This window comes from Coturnix japonica, chromosome 4, assembly GCF_054131305.1.
Source record: "Coturnix japonica strain WE chromosome 4, WE-NBRP24, whole genome shotgun sequence".
NCBI lineage: Eukaryota > Metazoa > Chordata > Aves > Galliformes > Phasianidae > Coturnix > Coturnix japonica.
Genome location: NC_140666.1, coordinates 21,757,716 through 21,772,105, shown reverse-complemented (window position 1 = coordinate 21,772,105; position 14,390 = coordinate 21,757,716). Strand labels below are relative to the sequence as shown.

Below are 14,390 nucleotides of genomic sequence, written 5' to 3'. Positions count from 1 at the left end.
TATGTGCAGACTTGTAAATAAGGTTTTATTTCATGCTGCGGTAATCTTTTTCTTCTGTAGTATTTTCAAGGAAAAAAAAAAAAGAAAAAAAGCTTTCTTAAGAAATAGAGGCTGTGAGAGGAATACCTTGTATGTGAACTAATTCCTGAAGTGTGCTGTTGCTGATGGGGCAGTTGTCTGCACTTCTAGCACTTCCTGCATATTTAAGTCTTTCTCCAAAGTTCAGGTGGGCTATGAAAATGCTGCCTTGTATTTTTCTTTGTCCCATGAAAAGTGATAGCATGTTGCAAAAAGAAAACGGGGGGGGAGGGAAATGGTCAACTAATGGGTGAATGGAATAGGGAGCAGAATGCACGGAAAACCTCTCCTATCAAAATTCTACAAATGATAAATGGGAAAGGTGGATTTTCAAAACAATGTCAGTCTTCTGCTTTTATACCCTCAGTGGCCTCGAGCGTACTGTGTAGTTAATCTGAGTGTAACTGACAACAGAACTGCAGGAGTCTGACCCGCTATAAATGTGGATAGGCCTGGAAGTCCCCTCAGTCTGTCCTTTGGAGAAGAACTTGGAAGAGCAACACGTTCCACATGGTGGAAAGGAGCTTTCTCCTTGACCGAGTGCTTAATTAATTCCCTGGTGCACAGAAGAAATGCTACAGAAACACACTTGTCAAGTGAAACAGTTAAAAAATAATTAAATGAAAACAACAGCAGAAGAGGAAAACACAGCAGGCCTTGAATTTGTAGCCGCTAAGTTACTGACTTAACCTGGTTTACTGCAGTTCTGCTGTTTCAGTTTGAATCACAGAAGAGCTTTCCTCCAGCTCTCTTGGGCTGAACAATGGTACGCTTTAAAGGCAATGAGTTCTGCAATGCCTGTACTTACTCTCTGAGTGATGAGGGACAGATGCCACTGAGAAGGGATCCCTGCGCTGAGGAGGCTGTTTCTTTAGGAGATGGGTACTTCCTTGCATATATCCAGCATGGAACAGTCTTGAGTTCAAACTCGCAGTGTTTCTACTAAGAATTGATGGAGATGCAAGTGCTGCAACACCGGGAGCTGTGAGGTCTCCTCTCCTACGGTGTTGCTGGAGGAAAGATCCATTTTGGTATTCAAATCTGCAAATAAGTGTCTGGCAAATAGTCTGTTTGTTTAACATGGAAATAATTGCAGAGCATTCGGAATGGACAGACTTTGCTGCAAAAGGAGGTACTAATGAGACTGGCCAGCAGCCGTAGTGCTGCTCAGCCTTGTGATTTGCACTGTGTTTCTTAGAGGTTAGTGTCCTTTTTGTAGCCCAGCAATCCGAGAACAGCTTCCCGTTGGAAAAGGGGAAATGGCATCGCAGTGCCCCCTGCAGACTTGCGAAGCTGCTTTTAGTCTTATTCGCAGTGCTGGGTACATGAGAACACTTAGCTCAGCTTTATCCTTGGCAGGAAGAGCTGGCAGGCGCAAGTGGTGGGGGTAGTTCTGCTGAGTAAAACACGGAAGAGAGATGGAGATAAATGTCACTTTCCCTTTTGTCTTCCAACTACTTTGCTCAGAATCCTGTTCTGAATGCTTCAGGTATCTGAGAGGTCGCTCCACGTGTGGCAGAACAAGGAGGAAGACTTTGCAGTATGCCGCGTGCTTTGTGTTGCTGTGCTTGAGCGGTTCCTTTGAGGCTGACAGTCAGGACAGAGCAGTGCTGCAGGAGGGCTGTCTTTCATGGCGCATACAATAAGATGGCTGGGCTGTTTGGGAAGGCGGATGGCGTTAGGCCTCTTGGACTTGACAGCGGATCTCTTTTTAAATAGCTGCGTTTTGTAGCGCTCTTTAGATCCAGTTCAGCTTTGCCTCCACAAAGTGACTTGACTGTGACTTTTTTAAGTTTGGACAAACCATTTGCTAAAGGAATCTCAGTTCTGTGCACACGGTTGTGCAGCGCGCGTAGGGGAAAATTGCAAGTGGACTTTGCTAATGGAAAAGGAGAAAATTAACAATAAAACCCCAGACTACGAGATGGACTGCAGGGTGTATCCACATCTGTTGTTTTTCTGTGGCAGGGACATGGGGGGCATGGGGGTGGGTTGCAATTTGAATAGTAAGCACTGTGGATCGGTGCTTCGTTTGTATATACAAAGCAACACTTGTGTTTCGGGCAGTTTGTATTGTAAGGCAACATTTAAAGGCACTGCCTCGGTCTTTTCTTTCCATTTTAAAGATTATATTTTTGAGCAATGGAAACTGTACGTGTGATCATTTGTACATTTACTGGCAGCTGGGAAGAGAGAAGAGCTCGCAGTTACTCGGCAGATATCTTCGATCTGTTGGTATTTACATTAAAGGAACCGCTCGGTGCTGCGGTCCTTAAAGAGATGGCAGTAACTTCTGCAGCTGCGGCGAGAGTTGTACCGTCAGCTCTTTGGTCCATCTGAAACGTGTACCCTCGCCATTGCTCACGCTTTGTCCTTTCCCAAACGTTTGCCCAGAATTTCTCTTGGGAGCGATGGCGCAGCAGGCGTTGAAGTAGCTTCTTCCTCCCCAACCCCTCCACTATTTACTTAGTAGGTCTTGTTTTGTACGTGACATTCTTCCCCAAAACAGGTTTGTGCCTTTACTGGTTATTTATTGAAAAGGACCTACTGTCCTTTACACTGTTGAGGTTTTTCTCCAATGTATTCTTGTACGGCTGTTCCTGTATGTGAGTTGCTTCATTTTCTGAGGACATACTGTCCGCAAACAGGAGGGGAATCTAATAGAAAAAGTATTGAGGGTTTGTGTTTTACCAGCTTCTTTTCTTTAAGGAAAAAAAATGAAGCCGAAGCCCAAGGTTGGCTGTAGGCTCTGTTGATGTTTTGACTGTGGGACTTCACAACTTGTTAATTGTTTTGTTTTCTTTACGATTGCTGCTCATATCCAATCGTTAGAAATGTTTTGACAAATAAACTTTGGCACACGGGAGGCGTGTGTGTGTGTGTGAGGTGTGTGAGGCTGTTCCTTGAAGCGTTCTGAGACCCGAGGGTTTCCGTGGTCCTCACAGCCGCTGAGTCTCCTGCTTTTCTGTGTTTGCATTGAATGCAGCGTTGTGCCTTACTCAAGTCACCCTCATGGCAGGGGCAGAGGAGGGGATGGCTCACAGTCCCAACATGGCGGTTCTGAGAGCCTGCTCAGATTCAACGTGCTGCCAGCCAGAACCCCCTGATCCCTTTCTGCACAGCTGCTCTCCAACCCCTTTCCTCCCACCCAGCGTGTAGAGCCAGGGCTGCCTCGTCCCAGGGAGTCAGCGCTCCTCCTGGTTTAGCATCACGTGAGCACGTTGCTTTTTGATAGAACCTTCACATCTTTATTGGCATCATAGATGAAAACGTTACTGGTTCAAACAGGCCTGTGGAACCCCAGTAGCGGCACCGGGGCAACGCAGGGGCAACGGCCACCCCGTGCCCAATGTTTGTTTGGGGGTTGTCATGGGACATTCTTAGGGTTTTAGGCTCTTGTGATGTCACGGGCCACCTCCCTCCCGGACCCCTATAAATACGGGGACCCGGAGCCCTGTACCTCTGTCCGTGTGCGACCTGCGCCTTGCCTGTCGGAGTCCCGTAGGAAGGAGCAACTTTTGGCTTTCCTCCCCGAGTGCGACGAGAGCTGTGGTGGAGAAGGATGGTTCCTTCTCCACCGAAGAGGCGTCGCCGGCGGGAGAGCAGCAGCGAGCCGGAGCCCGAACCCATGGAGGTGGACCCCGTTGAGAGCGACGTCGAGCCCATGGAGGTGGATCTGCCTCCAGAAGAGGAGCCGATGGAGGTGGATCCGCCTCCGCCGGCACCGGGCGGGCCCTATAAGATCATGCTCGCCCGTCGACGTCGCTGGCTCCGGGAACGGCGCTCCAGGGGCTCTCGCTTTTCATCTAGGCGTTGACAGGTCACCGTCCGCCTGAGAGCCCCAGCTGCTGCTCCCCGCCCCCCTTCCCGTCCCGTCCCGTCCCGAGACCCGTCCCGTCTTCTTTCCCTAACTCTGAGGAGAAGGGAAGGACCGGCGTCTGAGCCGCTGCGCCACGGCAACGAGCGGAGACAGAGTCCGAAGAGGAGGACAGGGCCGGGACTGGCGGCCATTGCGGGCGGAGCTGCTGCCAACGGCGGGAGGACTGAGAAGGGACCCGCGGCCTCCGGGCGGTGCCAGAGGAGCTCCAGAAGCGGCCGTTGCTGTGGGGAGCTGAAGGCCGAGCGTGGGACGCCAAGACCGAGGGACTGATCCGGGTGCTCCGTTAGGACTGTGCTTCCAGGAGGACAGCCGAGGAACGAGGGGAGGACGACGACCAAGGAACGTTGATGAATAAAATGGCAAACACGAGTCAAACGCCTCCTCTCCTTCTTGGTACCTGGGGGTGGGTCTGCTTTGGGCCTCCGCCGTCGGGTGCCGTGCGGGGTGAGGCCTCAGTGCAGGGGAGGGTCCCGGTGACAGGTCGCTGGGCGGTTTGATTTCACACCAAGCCTCGCTCCATCCACACGAGCGCTGTGGTGCCGCACGACGCGGCTCCCTCCCCTCGCGCGGTGCCGCCGCCCTCTCGGCCGCTCCCGCTCCGTGTGGTGCCGCTCCCTCAACACGCGGCGCTCTCGCTCTCGCTCTCGCGCTCTTGCCCGCCCCTGGCCCCGCCTCCCGCCGCTCCCATGGCGGCGGTACGTGCTGACGTCCGCCCTCGTGCAGCGTCTCGGCGCGGGTCGCGCGCGCGGCGTCGGTTCCCCAAGATGGCGGCGGCCAGCGGCAGCGCCCCGGGCTGCGGAGAGGCGGCGGCGGGCGGCAAGCGGGGCCCGCTCGGCATCCCCGAGGCCGTGTTCGTGGTGAGCGGCGGAGGCGGCGGGCGGCGGGGAGGCGCGGAGGCACGGACCCGCCGAGCGGTCCTCGATGCCGCGGGGAGCGGCGTGGCCCGGCCCTAGGCCCGCCGCGGGGTGCGGGGCCTCGCGTTGTTGTCCCGCGGCTCCCGGCCGGGTGACGGCGGTCGTTCCGCATCCTGGGCACGGCGGGTTGCGCGGGGCGGCGGCTGTGAGCGCTGCGTGGAAGGAGCTGCTCGGCCGCCGCGGCCGCAGCCTGCTGCTGGGAGCTGCCGCTCGGGGCGCTTGTCTCCGGCCTTCATCGCCTTCTCGTTCTGCCTTGAAGCGCCCTTTGGGTGGTTGGGCACTTTCTGCTCCGGCCTGCTGTGCGCATCTCCAGTTTCTCGGGTGCTTTGAGCGCAGCCCGGGCTGTGCCTTAACTCGGTGCCTCTTTGCAGCCTGACCGACTGGCATCCCAGCCCTTGTCTTTGAGAGATGCTCTCATCAGAGCCCAAAGGGTCTGTGCAGAAGAGATCGCCTTCAGTGGCAGTGTTTGAGCACTTTGATGTACGCATTACAGCATACTTAACTTTATCCGATAGAAGAATGCATTAAGAAGCATTTAGTGCTGATCTATTGCTCAAAGTGACAAAGTAATAATGAGGGTGTGGACTTGAGAATCCCCATCCCTTATTGGACATGAAGGTGAGTGCAGTGACCAAGGATCAGGATAAGGCTGAGGTACTTAATGCCTTCTTTGCTTTAGTCTTTAAGACTAGTTGCTCCGTGGGCACACAGCCCCTTGTGCTGGAAGGTGGGGCTGGGGAACAGAAAAGGCCCTGCATAATTCATGATGAGACGGTTTTTAACCTGCTCTGAAAGCTGGACACTCACAAGCCCATGGGGTCAGACGGATTGCACTCTAGAGTGCTGAGGGAGTTGGCGGATGTTGTTGCCACCCATTTTCCACCATCCTTCAACAGTCCTGGCTGAGCTGGGATATCCTGGTGGACTGGAGACTGGTAGATGTGATGCCCATCTTCAAAAAGGGCCAGAAAGATGATCCTGGTAGCTGCAGACCAGTCAGTCTCATCTCAGTGCCAGGGAAGGTGATGGGACAGATGAGCCGTCATGGATCAACTAAAGGGCAACCAGGGGATCAAGCCCAGTCAGCATGGGTTCATGAATGGTAGGTTCAGTTTGACAAACCTGATTTCATTCTATGACAAGGTGACCTGCTTAGTGGATGAAGGTAAGGCTGTCGACATGGTCTACCTTGACTGCAGTGAGAGCAGGGCTGGTCTCTTCTCACTGGTGACAGGACGAGGGGAAGTGGCCTCAAGTTGTGCAAGGGTGAGTTTAGGTTGGATATTGGAAAAAAGTTCTTAACAGAAAGGGTTGTTAAGCAGTTGAATAGGCTTCCCAGGGGTGTCGTTGAGTCACCACCCCTGGATGTGTTTAGAAACCATTCGGATGTGGTGCTCAGGGACATGATTGAGCTGAGGGTTGTTAGTTAGGGTACTATGGTTGGGTACTGGCTTGTCCTGCAGGGCTTTCAGTGGCTCCCTGCTGCCTGCAGGAGGCTCCTCGGAAGACATGTTACTAGCATGAAGCTGCACTGCACTGTAAGCTGGCTTTCTCCCCTTGGCCTCTCTCTGCCATCATACAGCCTCAGGCTCAGCCTGACCCTTTTGCTTTGTCACTTTTATCCTAAGCAGCTCTAATGTGGCAGGCCAAAGAAGCGCCGTGCCTCCTTTACATATGGGAATCTGAAGGTTAGCCCTGGTCCTTCACCTGTTGGGCATCATGTGGCATCGGTAGGATTGATGCTGCTGCTAACAAGGCACCAGTACATACAACCAGCAGAACAGTGCACTCCTTACTGTATGTTTTGTCTCTTCTGTCAGTTTCCTGTGAAAATGGCAACGTTCAGTTTTATCATTTCTCTTCAGGAATCCACAAATCCAATGGAAACCCGATTTTTATTGGCAGATAATCTCTACTGAACTGGACTGAACTGTCGTTTTCCTCTGCCCACCATATGGCAATAGTGAAATTATTTTCCAAAAATAAGGAGGGTTGTGAATGATTTTATCCAATACTCAGAATTCCTGTCTCTAACAGGCTGACCACTGTGTGGCAGCTCTACCGTTTGGCTTTGTCTAGAGCATCTCACATGCAGTCATCTGTCCTGTCGTTCTTCCCTATGTGTGTACTCTGTATTCTTTCCTTTACTTCTGCATCTGCAAGGTCCTTTCTCGTCCTCAAATGGTTGTGTTGAGTCTCCACCTCACCTGGACATCTTTGACATGAAGCCAGTTGAAGAAGCTGTAAAATCTACTGCCCCTTTCATCAATGCTAGCTTGTCCTCCAGACACACAGTGGAACTATTTAGTGGTAAAAATCAAAACCAAAGCATCTCATTTCTTTGCAAGTGGAGATAATGCTACTGGTAAACGGGGTGGTGCAGTCTTTGTGTTGTTGGGACCAATCTGCTCTTTTTCTTAACAAATAAGAACAGTGTATTAGTTCCAGTAGTAAATGTGGTTCCTTAAACCTTTATTTCTTGAGTTCAGTTTCCCCAGCCTAGACCATTGAAAACTGTCTTTTTGCTGGACTTTGACTGCAAACTGAAACTTGCTTTTGCTTTTGTAGTGGGGAGGGCAAGTTACTTTCACTGCTGAAACTTGCCACAGATCTCAAACATTAAATGCAGACCTAAAGTTTAGGGCGTTTTCTTCCCCTTTCTCTCTTAAGCTGATCTTTGCTTTGTTTTTTTCTTTTTGCCAAGATGACTTCAATGGCCGTAAGCCTTCCTATACCTCTGTGTATCATCCTCTGCCTGTTGATGGTAATTTCATCTCTTTATTTCTTTGACTGTTTTCACTGAAATGAGTGGCGTTATTTCATGGGTGTATCTGATTCCCCTGTACCCTTTTTATTTTTCAGGTTTCCCTCTTCATTCAGCTCCTCCAAGTGCCACCCCTTCAGCAATCAATGTGGACTTTGACGCCGTTTTTGGAGGAAAATCTACAGCACCGCAGTATAGGACTGCAAGGGGTAAAGGCTGCCTTATGATTAGTTTGCACCCTACAGGCAACACTGGTTTAACAAGTTAGTAGAATTGCTCTTGAGATGCGGAAGTTAGTTACTTAATACATTTGTAAGTTGATAACAAGCCATCAGTTTAATTGTAGTTATTTAAATTTAGCTCTGACCCGTCTCCTTCTGTCTACTGATCGTTTCCTCTTTCTTTTTGGGGGGACAACCTTTGGCCCTGTGGATGTCTCTTAACGGGTAAGCTTATGTTAATCTGTTTCAGTGCTCTGACTTCGGTGTTAATATTATTAACGCGGGTTAGTGAGCTCCCTCTAACTTCTCTGGGAGGCACTGTACTTAAAAGAATGCAAGAGTAGTTGTGGGTGTGCTTTGCTTTCGGAGTAACTTGAGTTCTGATCTCTTCTCTTGGGGCTGTTTTCTCCCAAAGTCCTTAGAAAAATGTAGGAATGCTTCTGAACGTTCCAGATGCCAGTAGTACCGTGAAATTACTGCTGGCGGTTCCAAGAATGCCTTGAATCTGTCTTGAACTACTTTATTCTTGGGGTTCTTTCAGGGGGGTTCTGCCTACTTTGGAAATGCTGTCAGTTACTGCTGCAGCGTAACTGAAGGCTCTACCAGATTAGGCAAAAAGCATTCCTTAAATCAAAGTGAAACAAAGCTTCTGCTTACCTCTTGGACGCTTCCAGCATGTTTTGCCTCAGTATGTAACAAATGTTTTAACGTTGCTTAGGGTTCTCTGCCTCTCTGTCTTACAACAGATGACTTTATTGAGTTTGGTGTCGCTTTTGTTAAGAGTTGGTTTTCTGTTCTTTGTTTAGCTTTGAAATATCTAAACGATGTTTTGCAACCCACAGTACCACCACCAAGTCAAAGAGCCACCTCAGCCAACCAGCCAACTGGAAAAATTTTGGCAAATGACCTCGATTCTTCACTTGCTAATCTCGTGGGGAGTAAGTACCGAGCTTTTAACTTGTTTTCGGTAGCAAAATCAAACAAACAAGCAAATGATTTTTCTTCTCCAATTTAAAAAAATATCTGGGGCTCACGTATCTATGTTTTTCCCACCTTCACAGATCTTGGCTTTTGGAGGAACTCCATCCAAAAAGTAAGTGTGTCTGTCTATTATATATATATTGTATATATACACCTACCTGACTCCATAGTAGGCAGTAGCACAGTTTCGCAGCAATGGTGTGATAACAGTCTCAAATCAAAGTACTCTGATACCAAGGAGAGCGTTGGAGGAGTGAGTCTGTAGTCAGTGACTGTAACAATCGGCTTTAACATTTGAATTCATTTCATCTTGTAGCTGTGGTGCATGTGAGTATTTTTGAGTCACTTCAAAAGATCTTGCAGTTATATCAAATTCCTGTGAGCTATTGAACCTTACGGTATAAAAACGGTGGTGAGCTTTTAACCCAAAACAGAGCCCTTGGACTTCCTACTTGCTGCAGCAGAGAAATGTAAGGAGAGAATGAAATGCTTTAGTTTTTCTACTACCCATAGATTTCAAATGCCTGCCTGATTTGAGGAGTGTTTTCCTGTGCTCTGTGACATTGTTGTTTTTGTTATTCTCTCTGGCTCTGTCTGAAAACTAATACCACAGTTTCCTTTCAGGTCTGATATGCAGTGGACCCAGCCTGCAGAGAAAAAACTTACTGGTGGGACAAACTGGCAAGCAAAAACGAGCACATCGACCACATGGAACCCTACTCCCTTACCCACGCTGCCACATATGGTAATTTCTTTACTGCTGGACTCGCTCTTTGTTCCAGGAAATGGTTCTGCCCTGCGTGAATCAATTGGAAAAGAATAGCAAAACCTGCTTGGGACAAGAGTTGGGGGGGGGGGGGAATCTGCACTTCCCAAACTCAAGAAAGTGTGTTGCAGTGTATTTCCAAGTACTGGAGAGGTCCAAGCGTTGCAGCTTGGCCAGTGGCATTCGTAGTAATGCTCAAATTCATGCATAGTGTTTGGCCTCCTTCATCAAACGGTGCCTTACCCAGCACTCCCTTAGTAAGATCATTACCTCTACCAAACTGGACAGAGCAATATGGAGGGCATGCATCACCACATCTACATACATAACGTGATAAAACTGATTGCCAGCTTGAGATGCTTGTCATTCTTTTGTCATATATTTTGTGGTGTGTTGCCGACATCAGAGACGTGGTATGTGAGCAGCACCTGGCTGCAGTATATTGAGATCTGCCTGAACGTAGTAAGTTTTACCTTTGCCGGAGATCTCGTCAAGGAAAGCCTCCTAGGCCAGGATCCTTGCCAAGTTAACAGGCGCTGCTTGTAACTGATGGTACTGCCCTTGAGCTTCCCTGTCCTCTGTCTTAAATAAGCGAGTTGAGCATAGATAGTTGTAGTGTTAGATTGGAATCTGTCTCCCTTGGTTAGAATATCCAATCTGAATACCTCCTTGCACAATTTTCTGTCCTTGCTCCTTTTGCTGTACCAGAACCGAGTATGTTATTCTAGACATATAAGTCACTTTCTAGTGGATGTTGGTTGTAGTAATTGCTTGTAAAATGTTTTGTATGTCTGACCAGTAGGCACAGACTTATCTAATATACACTGCAATTTTCTTGATTGAAGGTGCCTGCTCCAGTTGCATACCCAGTGACTACGCCTCAAGTGCCTGTCTATGGAATGGTAAGAACTGTGACAGCCTTCTGTCCCTGAAAACCCAGGTGTCTGGCATTTGTGGCAGGCTCAAACAGCCCTGTGCCTTGCATATTACTTCATCAAGTTAATAGTATGTGGAATCAGATGGCTTTGTCACCACGTACTTGGAAGAGGTGGTATTAAATCTCGGACAGGAAGATTATTTAAAAGCTCTGCTATGTGTGTCGCAGACACATCTCCCCACTTATTTTCTACTGTGTTTACGATGCAGAGAGATATCGCTTCTAAAACTAGTTTTAATTTTTGTATCACCTTTGCTTGGATTTGTTGCTTTATTTTTGTCTCCCAGCAGGTACCTCCTCAGATTGGAGCTGCTCCCTTGATGGCACCCCAGTCAGTGATATATACGCAGCCTGGTCTAAGGCCGACAAATCCTTTTGCGCCCGTTTCTGGAACACAGGTGAACTGTTCTTTTTACATGAAAGACCACACTGAAACTTGAGTCTGAGTGAAAGCAACTCTGTGTACCTTGAAGGGCTGCCGATGCATTTCTGCATCTGAAAGCGAGGGGTTCTTCAGTCAGAGGCATTTCTAACCAGTTTTTGCTGGTGATAAAGCAAATTCGGCAGGTGGGAAGATGCAATTGTAGGAAGGAAAGTAAAGCTTAGAACTGTTGTGGTTTTCACTGTGTCAGTGTTAGGAAAAGGGGAATGGCAATGGCACATAGACTTCCTTGGATGTTAGCTGGATACTTGGGTTAGCCTTACTGGTTAAAGGAGGGAGGAAACCTGTGTGGTGGGGAGGTAAAAAGGGATGGATGAGCGATGGTTCAAGCTGAAAGAATTGTTATTCAGATATGCTAGTCTTAGTGTTCTTTGGGGAAAAAAGCCAACTTGCAGGTAACTGGGCATGTGAATAGATGTAGAGTTCTGAATCTGTGTGCTATGTAAGCAGCATTAACATATAATCCCTGTTTCACAGATACAGTTCATGTAGAGCCGCCAAAGCCTCAAGATGCGAGAACAACCAAATACTGGTAAAACAAAAGAAGGAAATCTTTCTGTGATTTCTGTATTCCTGGACAGGGCGACTGTTTCTCCCCTGTGCAATGTAATATTGTTTTGAATTGCCGTGCTTTAGGGCTTCTTGTTTATAACAGTCACTGCTGTGTGAAAAGGTGTTGTTCACCAATTTTGAGATTGCTCGGCAGAAAACTGTGTTCTCGGAGGTTGAAGGTTGACTTGGAAGACACAATCTGGATTCTTATCTGCAGAGCTGAGAAGGTTCCACGATTGCTTTGCAGCCTGGTTTGTCAGTGAATTGTGTTAAGAAATGAACGGAGAATGTCAATTCTCTCTGTGAGGTGGCTGTTGTAATCAAGACACAACTCAAAGCTGAGCAATAGCATTTTTGTACACTTAAAGAAATACTCTGATAGAGTAATATTTGTGTTATCCGAAGGCCAATATTGTGTGGAATCAGACAGCTCTGACATTAGAATAGCTGAGGGTGATCTACAGCCTTTCTAATGTGAGTTTTAAATGCTGTGAATCAACAAGATCTCTGCATATTCAGAGATGCAGAGAGTCAAATAAGCAATTGCACCGCTGGGATGCCAGAGTTACACGGCTAGTTGAAAGCACAGCTAGTAGAAAGAGCCTGGCTCTGGCGTGAGCTGCTGTAGGGCAGGGGGTACAAGCATGTCACAGATCAGTGTGGGCAGCCTCAAACAGGTGACAGCAGGCACACTTCTGCCGAGTGTCTTCTCCACAGAGGGCATCTTTCACAGCTGAAAGGAGAGTAGATCCTGTTACAGCGAATGTAGATCCCCCCAACAGCAGCAAACGGGAGCAGTTCAGAGCTCTGGTTGCTGGCTACAGAAGAGGTAGGCTGTCCAATTTGGAAGGGCGAGGGGAGGAGGCGCCCACTAAAAAGCCCTTCCTTTTGAACTCACAGATGTTTTAGAAAGCGAGCTTTGCCATAATGCTGGTGTTTCAGAACTGGCAGTTTTACAGAAATGGTCTTGCTCTGGTGAAGTGCTTGTGCTCCTTTTCTGAAACAAGAATCTTGCAACCAGAATAAAAGGAATGATTTTTAACTATGTAAATATGTGCAGACTTGTAAATAAGGTTTTCTTTCATGCTGCGGTAATCTTTTTCTTCTGTAGTATTTTCAAGGAAAAAAAAAAAAAAAAAAAAGCTTTCTTAAGAAATAGAGGCTGTGAGAGGAATACCTTGTATGTGAACTAATTCCTGAAGTGTGCTGTTGCTGATGGGGCAGTTGTCTGCACTTCGAGCACTTCCTGCATATTTAAGTCTTTCTCCAAAGTTTAGGTGGGCTATGAAAATGCTGCCTTGTATTTTTCTTTGTCCCATGAAAAGTGATAGCATGTTGCAAAAAGAAAATGGGGGAGGGAGGGAAATGGTCAACTAATGGGTGAATGGAATAGGGAGCAGAATGCAAGGAAAACCTCTCCTATCAAAATTCTACAAATGATAAATGGGAAAGGTGGATTTTCAAAACAATGTCAGTCTTCTGCTTTTATACCCTCAGTGGCCTCGAGCGTACTGTGTAGTTAATCTGAGTGTAACTGACAACAGAACTGCAGGAGTCTGACCCGCTATAAATGTGGATAGGCCTGGAAGTCCCCTCAGTCTGTCCTTTGGAGAAGAACTTGGAAGAGCAACACGTTCCACATGGTGGAAAGGAGCTTTCTCCTTGACCGAGTGCTTAATTAATTCCCTGGTGCACAGAAGAAATGCTACAGAAACACACTTGTCAAGTGAAACAGTTAAAAAATAATTAAATGAAAACAACAGCAGAAGAGGAAAACACAGCAGGCCTTGAATTTGTAGCCGCTAAGTTACTGACTTAACCTGGTATACTGCAGTTCTGCTGTTTCAGTTTGAATCACAGAAGAGCTTTCCTCCAGCTCTCTTGGGCTGAACAATGGGACGCTTTAAAGGCAATGAGTTCTGCAATGCCTGTACTTACCCTCTGAGCGATGAGAGACAGATGCCACTGAGAAGGGATCCCTGCGCTGAGGAGGCTGTTTCTTTAGGAGATGGGTACTTCCTTGCATATATCCAGCATGGAACAGTCTTGAGTTCAAACTCGCAGTGTTTCTAGTAAGAATTGATGGAGATGCAAGTGCTGAAGCACCGGGAGTTGCTGGAGGAAAGATCCATTTTGGTATTCAAATCTGCAAATCTGTACGTGTGATCATTTGTACATTTACTGGCAGCTGGGAAGAGAGAAGAGCTCGCAGTTACTCGGCAGATGTCTTCGATCTGTTGGTATTTACATTAAAGGAACCGCTCGGTGCTGCGGTCCTTAAAGAGATGGCAGTAACTTCTGCAGCTGCGGCGAGAGTTGTACCGTCAGCTCTTTGGTCCATCTGAAACGTGTACCCTCGCCATTGCTCACGCTTTGTCCTTTCCCAAACGTTTGCCCAGAATTTCTCTTGGGAGCGATGGCGCAGCAGGCGTTGAAGTAGCTTCTTCCTGCCCAACCCCTCCACTATTTACTTAGTAGGTCTTGTTTTGTACGTGACATTCTTCCCCAAAACAGGTTTGTGCCTTTACTGGTTATTTATTGAAAAGGACCTACTGTCCTTTACACTGTTGAGATTTTTCTCCAATGTATTCTTGTACGGCTGTTCCTGTATGTGAGTTGCTTCATTTTCTGAGGACATACTGTCCGCAAACAGGAGGGGAATCTAATAGAAAAAGTATTGAGGGTTTGTGTTTTACCAGCTTCTTTTCTTTAAGGAAAAAAAATGAAGCCGAAGCCCAAGGTTGGCTGTGGGCTCTGTTGATGTTTTGACTGTGGGACTTCAAAACTTGTCAATTGTTTTGTTTTCTTTACGATTGCTGCTCATATCCAATCGTTAGAAATGTTTTGACAAATAA

The 14,390-nt window shown here is 47.7% G+C and overlaps 1 protein-coding gene across 1 annotated transcript; it reads left to right on the top strand.

Moving 5' to 3' along the window:
- Positions 1-3,640: 3,640 nt before the first annotated feature.
- Positions 3,641-12,586, top strand: LOC146760987 (uncharacterized). The gene is made up of 12 exons (XM_085547732.1): positions 3,641-3,869; positions 3,966-4,149; positions 4,260-4,395; positions 4,468-4,815; positions 7,577-7,636; positions 7,735-7,845; positions 8,700-8,795; positions 8,919-8,950; positions 9,463-9,583; positions 10,450-10,506; positions 10,829-10,939; positions 11,461-12,586. The coding sequence occupies exons 1-12, from the start codon at positions 3,641-3,643 to the stop codon at positions 11,473-11,475; spliced, it is 1,500 nt and encodes a 499-aa protein (XP_085403858.1). The 3' UTR covers positions 11,476-12,586.
- The last annotated feature ends 1,804 nt before the right edge of the window (positions 12,587-14,390 follow it).

Excerpts from the sequence above, each read along its gene's own strand:
- LOC146760987 (XM_085547732.1), top strand. The coding sequence starts at position 3,641 with ATGGTTCCTTCTCCACCGAAGAGGCGTCGCCGGCGGGAGAGCAGCAGC. Across the intron at positions 7,637-7,734 it reads TCATCCTCTGCCTGTTGATG|GTTTCCCTCTTCATTCAGCT; the intron begins GTAATTTCATCT and ends TTTATTTTTCAG. Across the intron at positions 8,951-9,462 it reads GGAGGAACTCCATCCAAAAA|GTCTGATATGCAGTGGACCC; the intron begins GTAAGTGTGTCT and ends GTTTCCTTTCAG.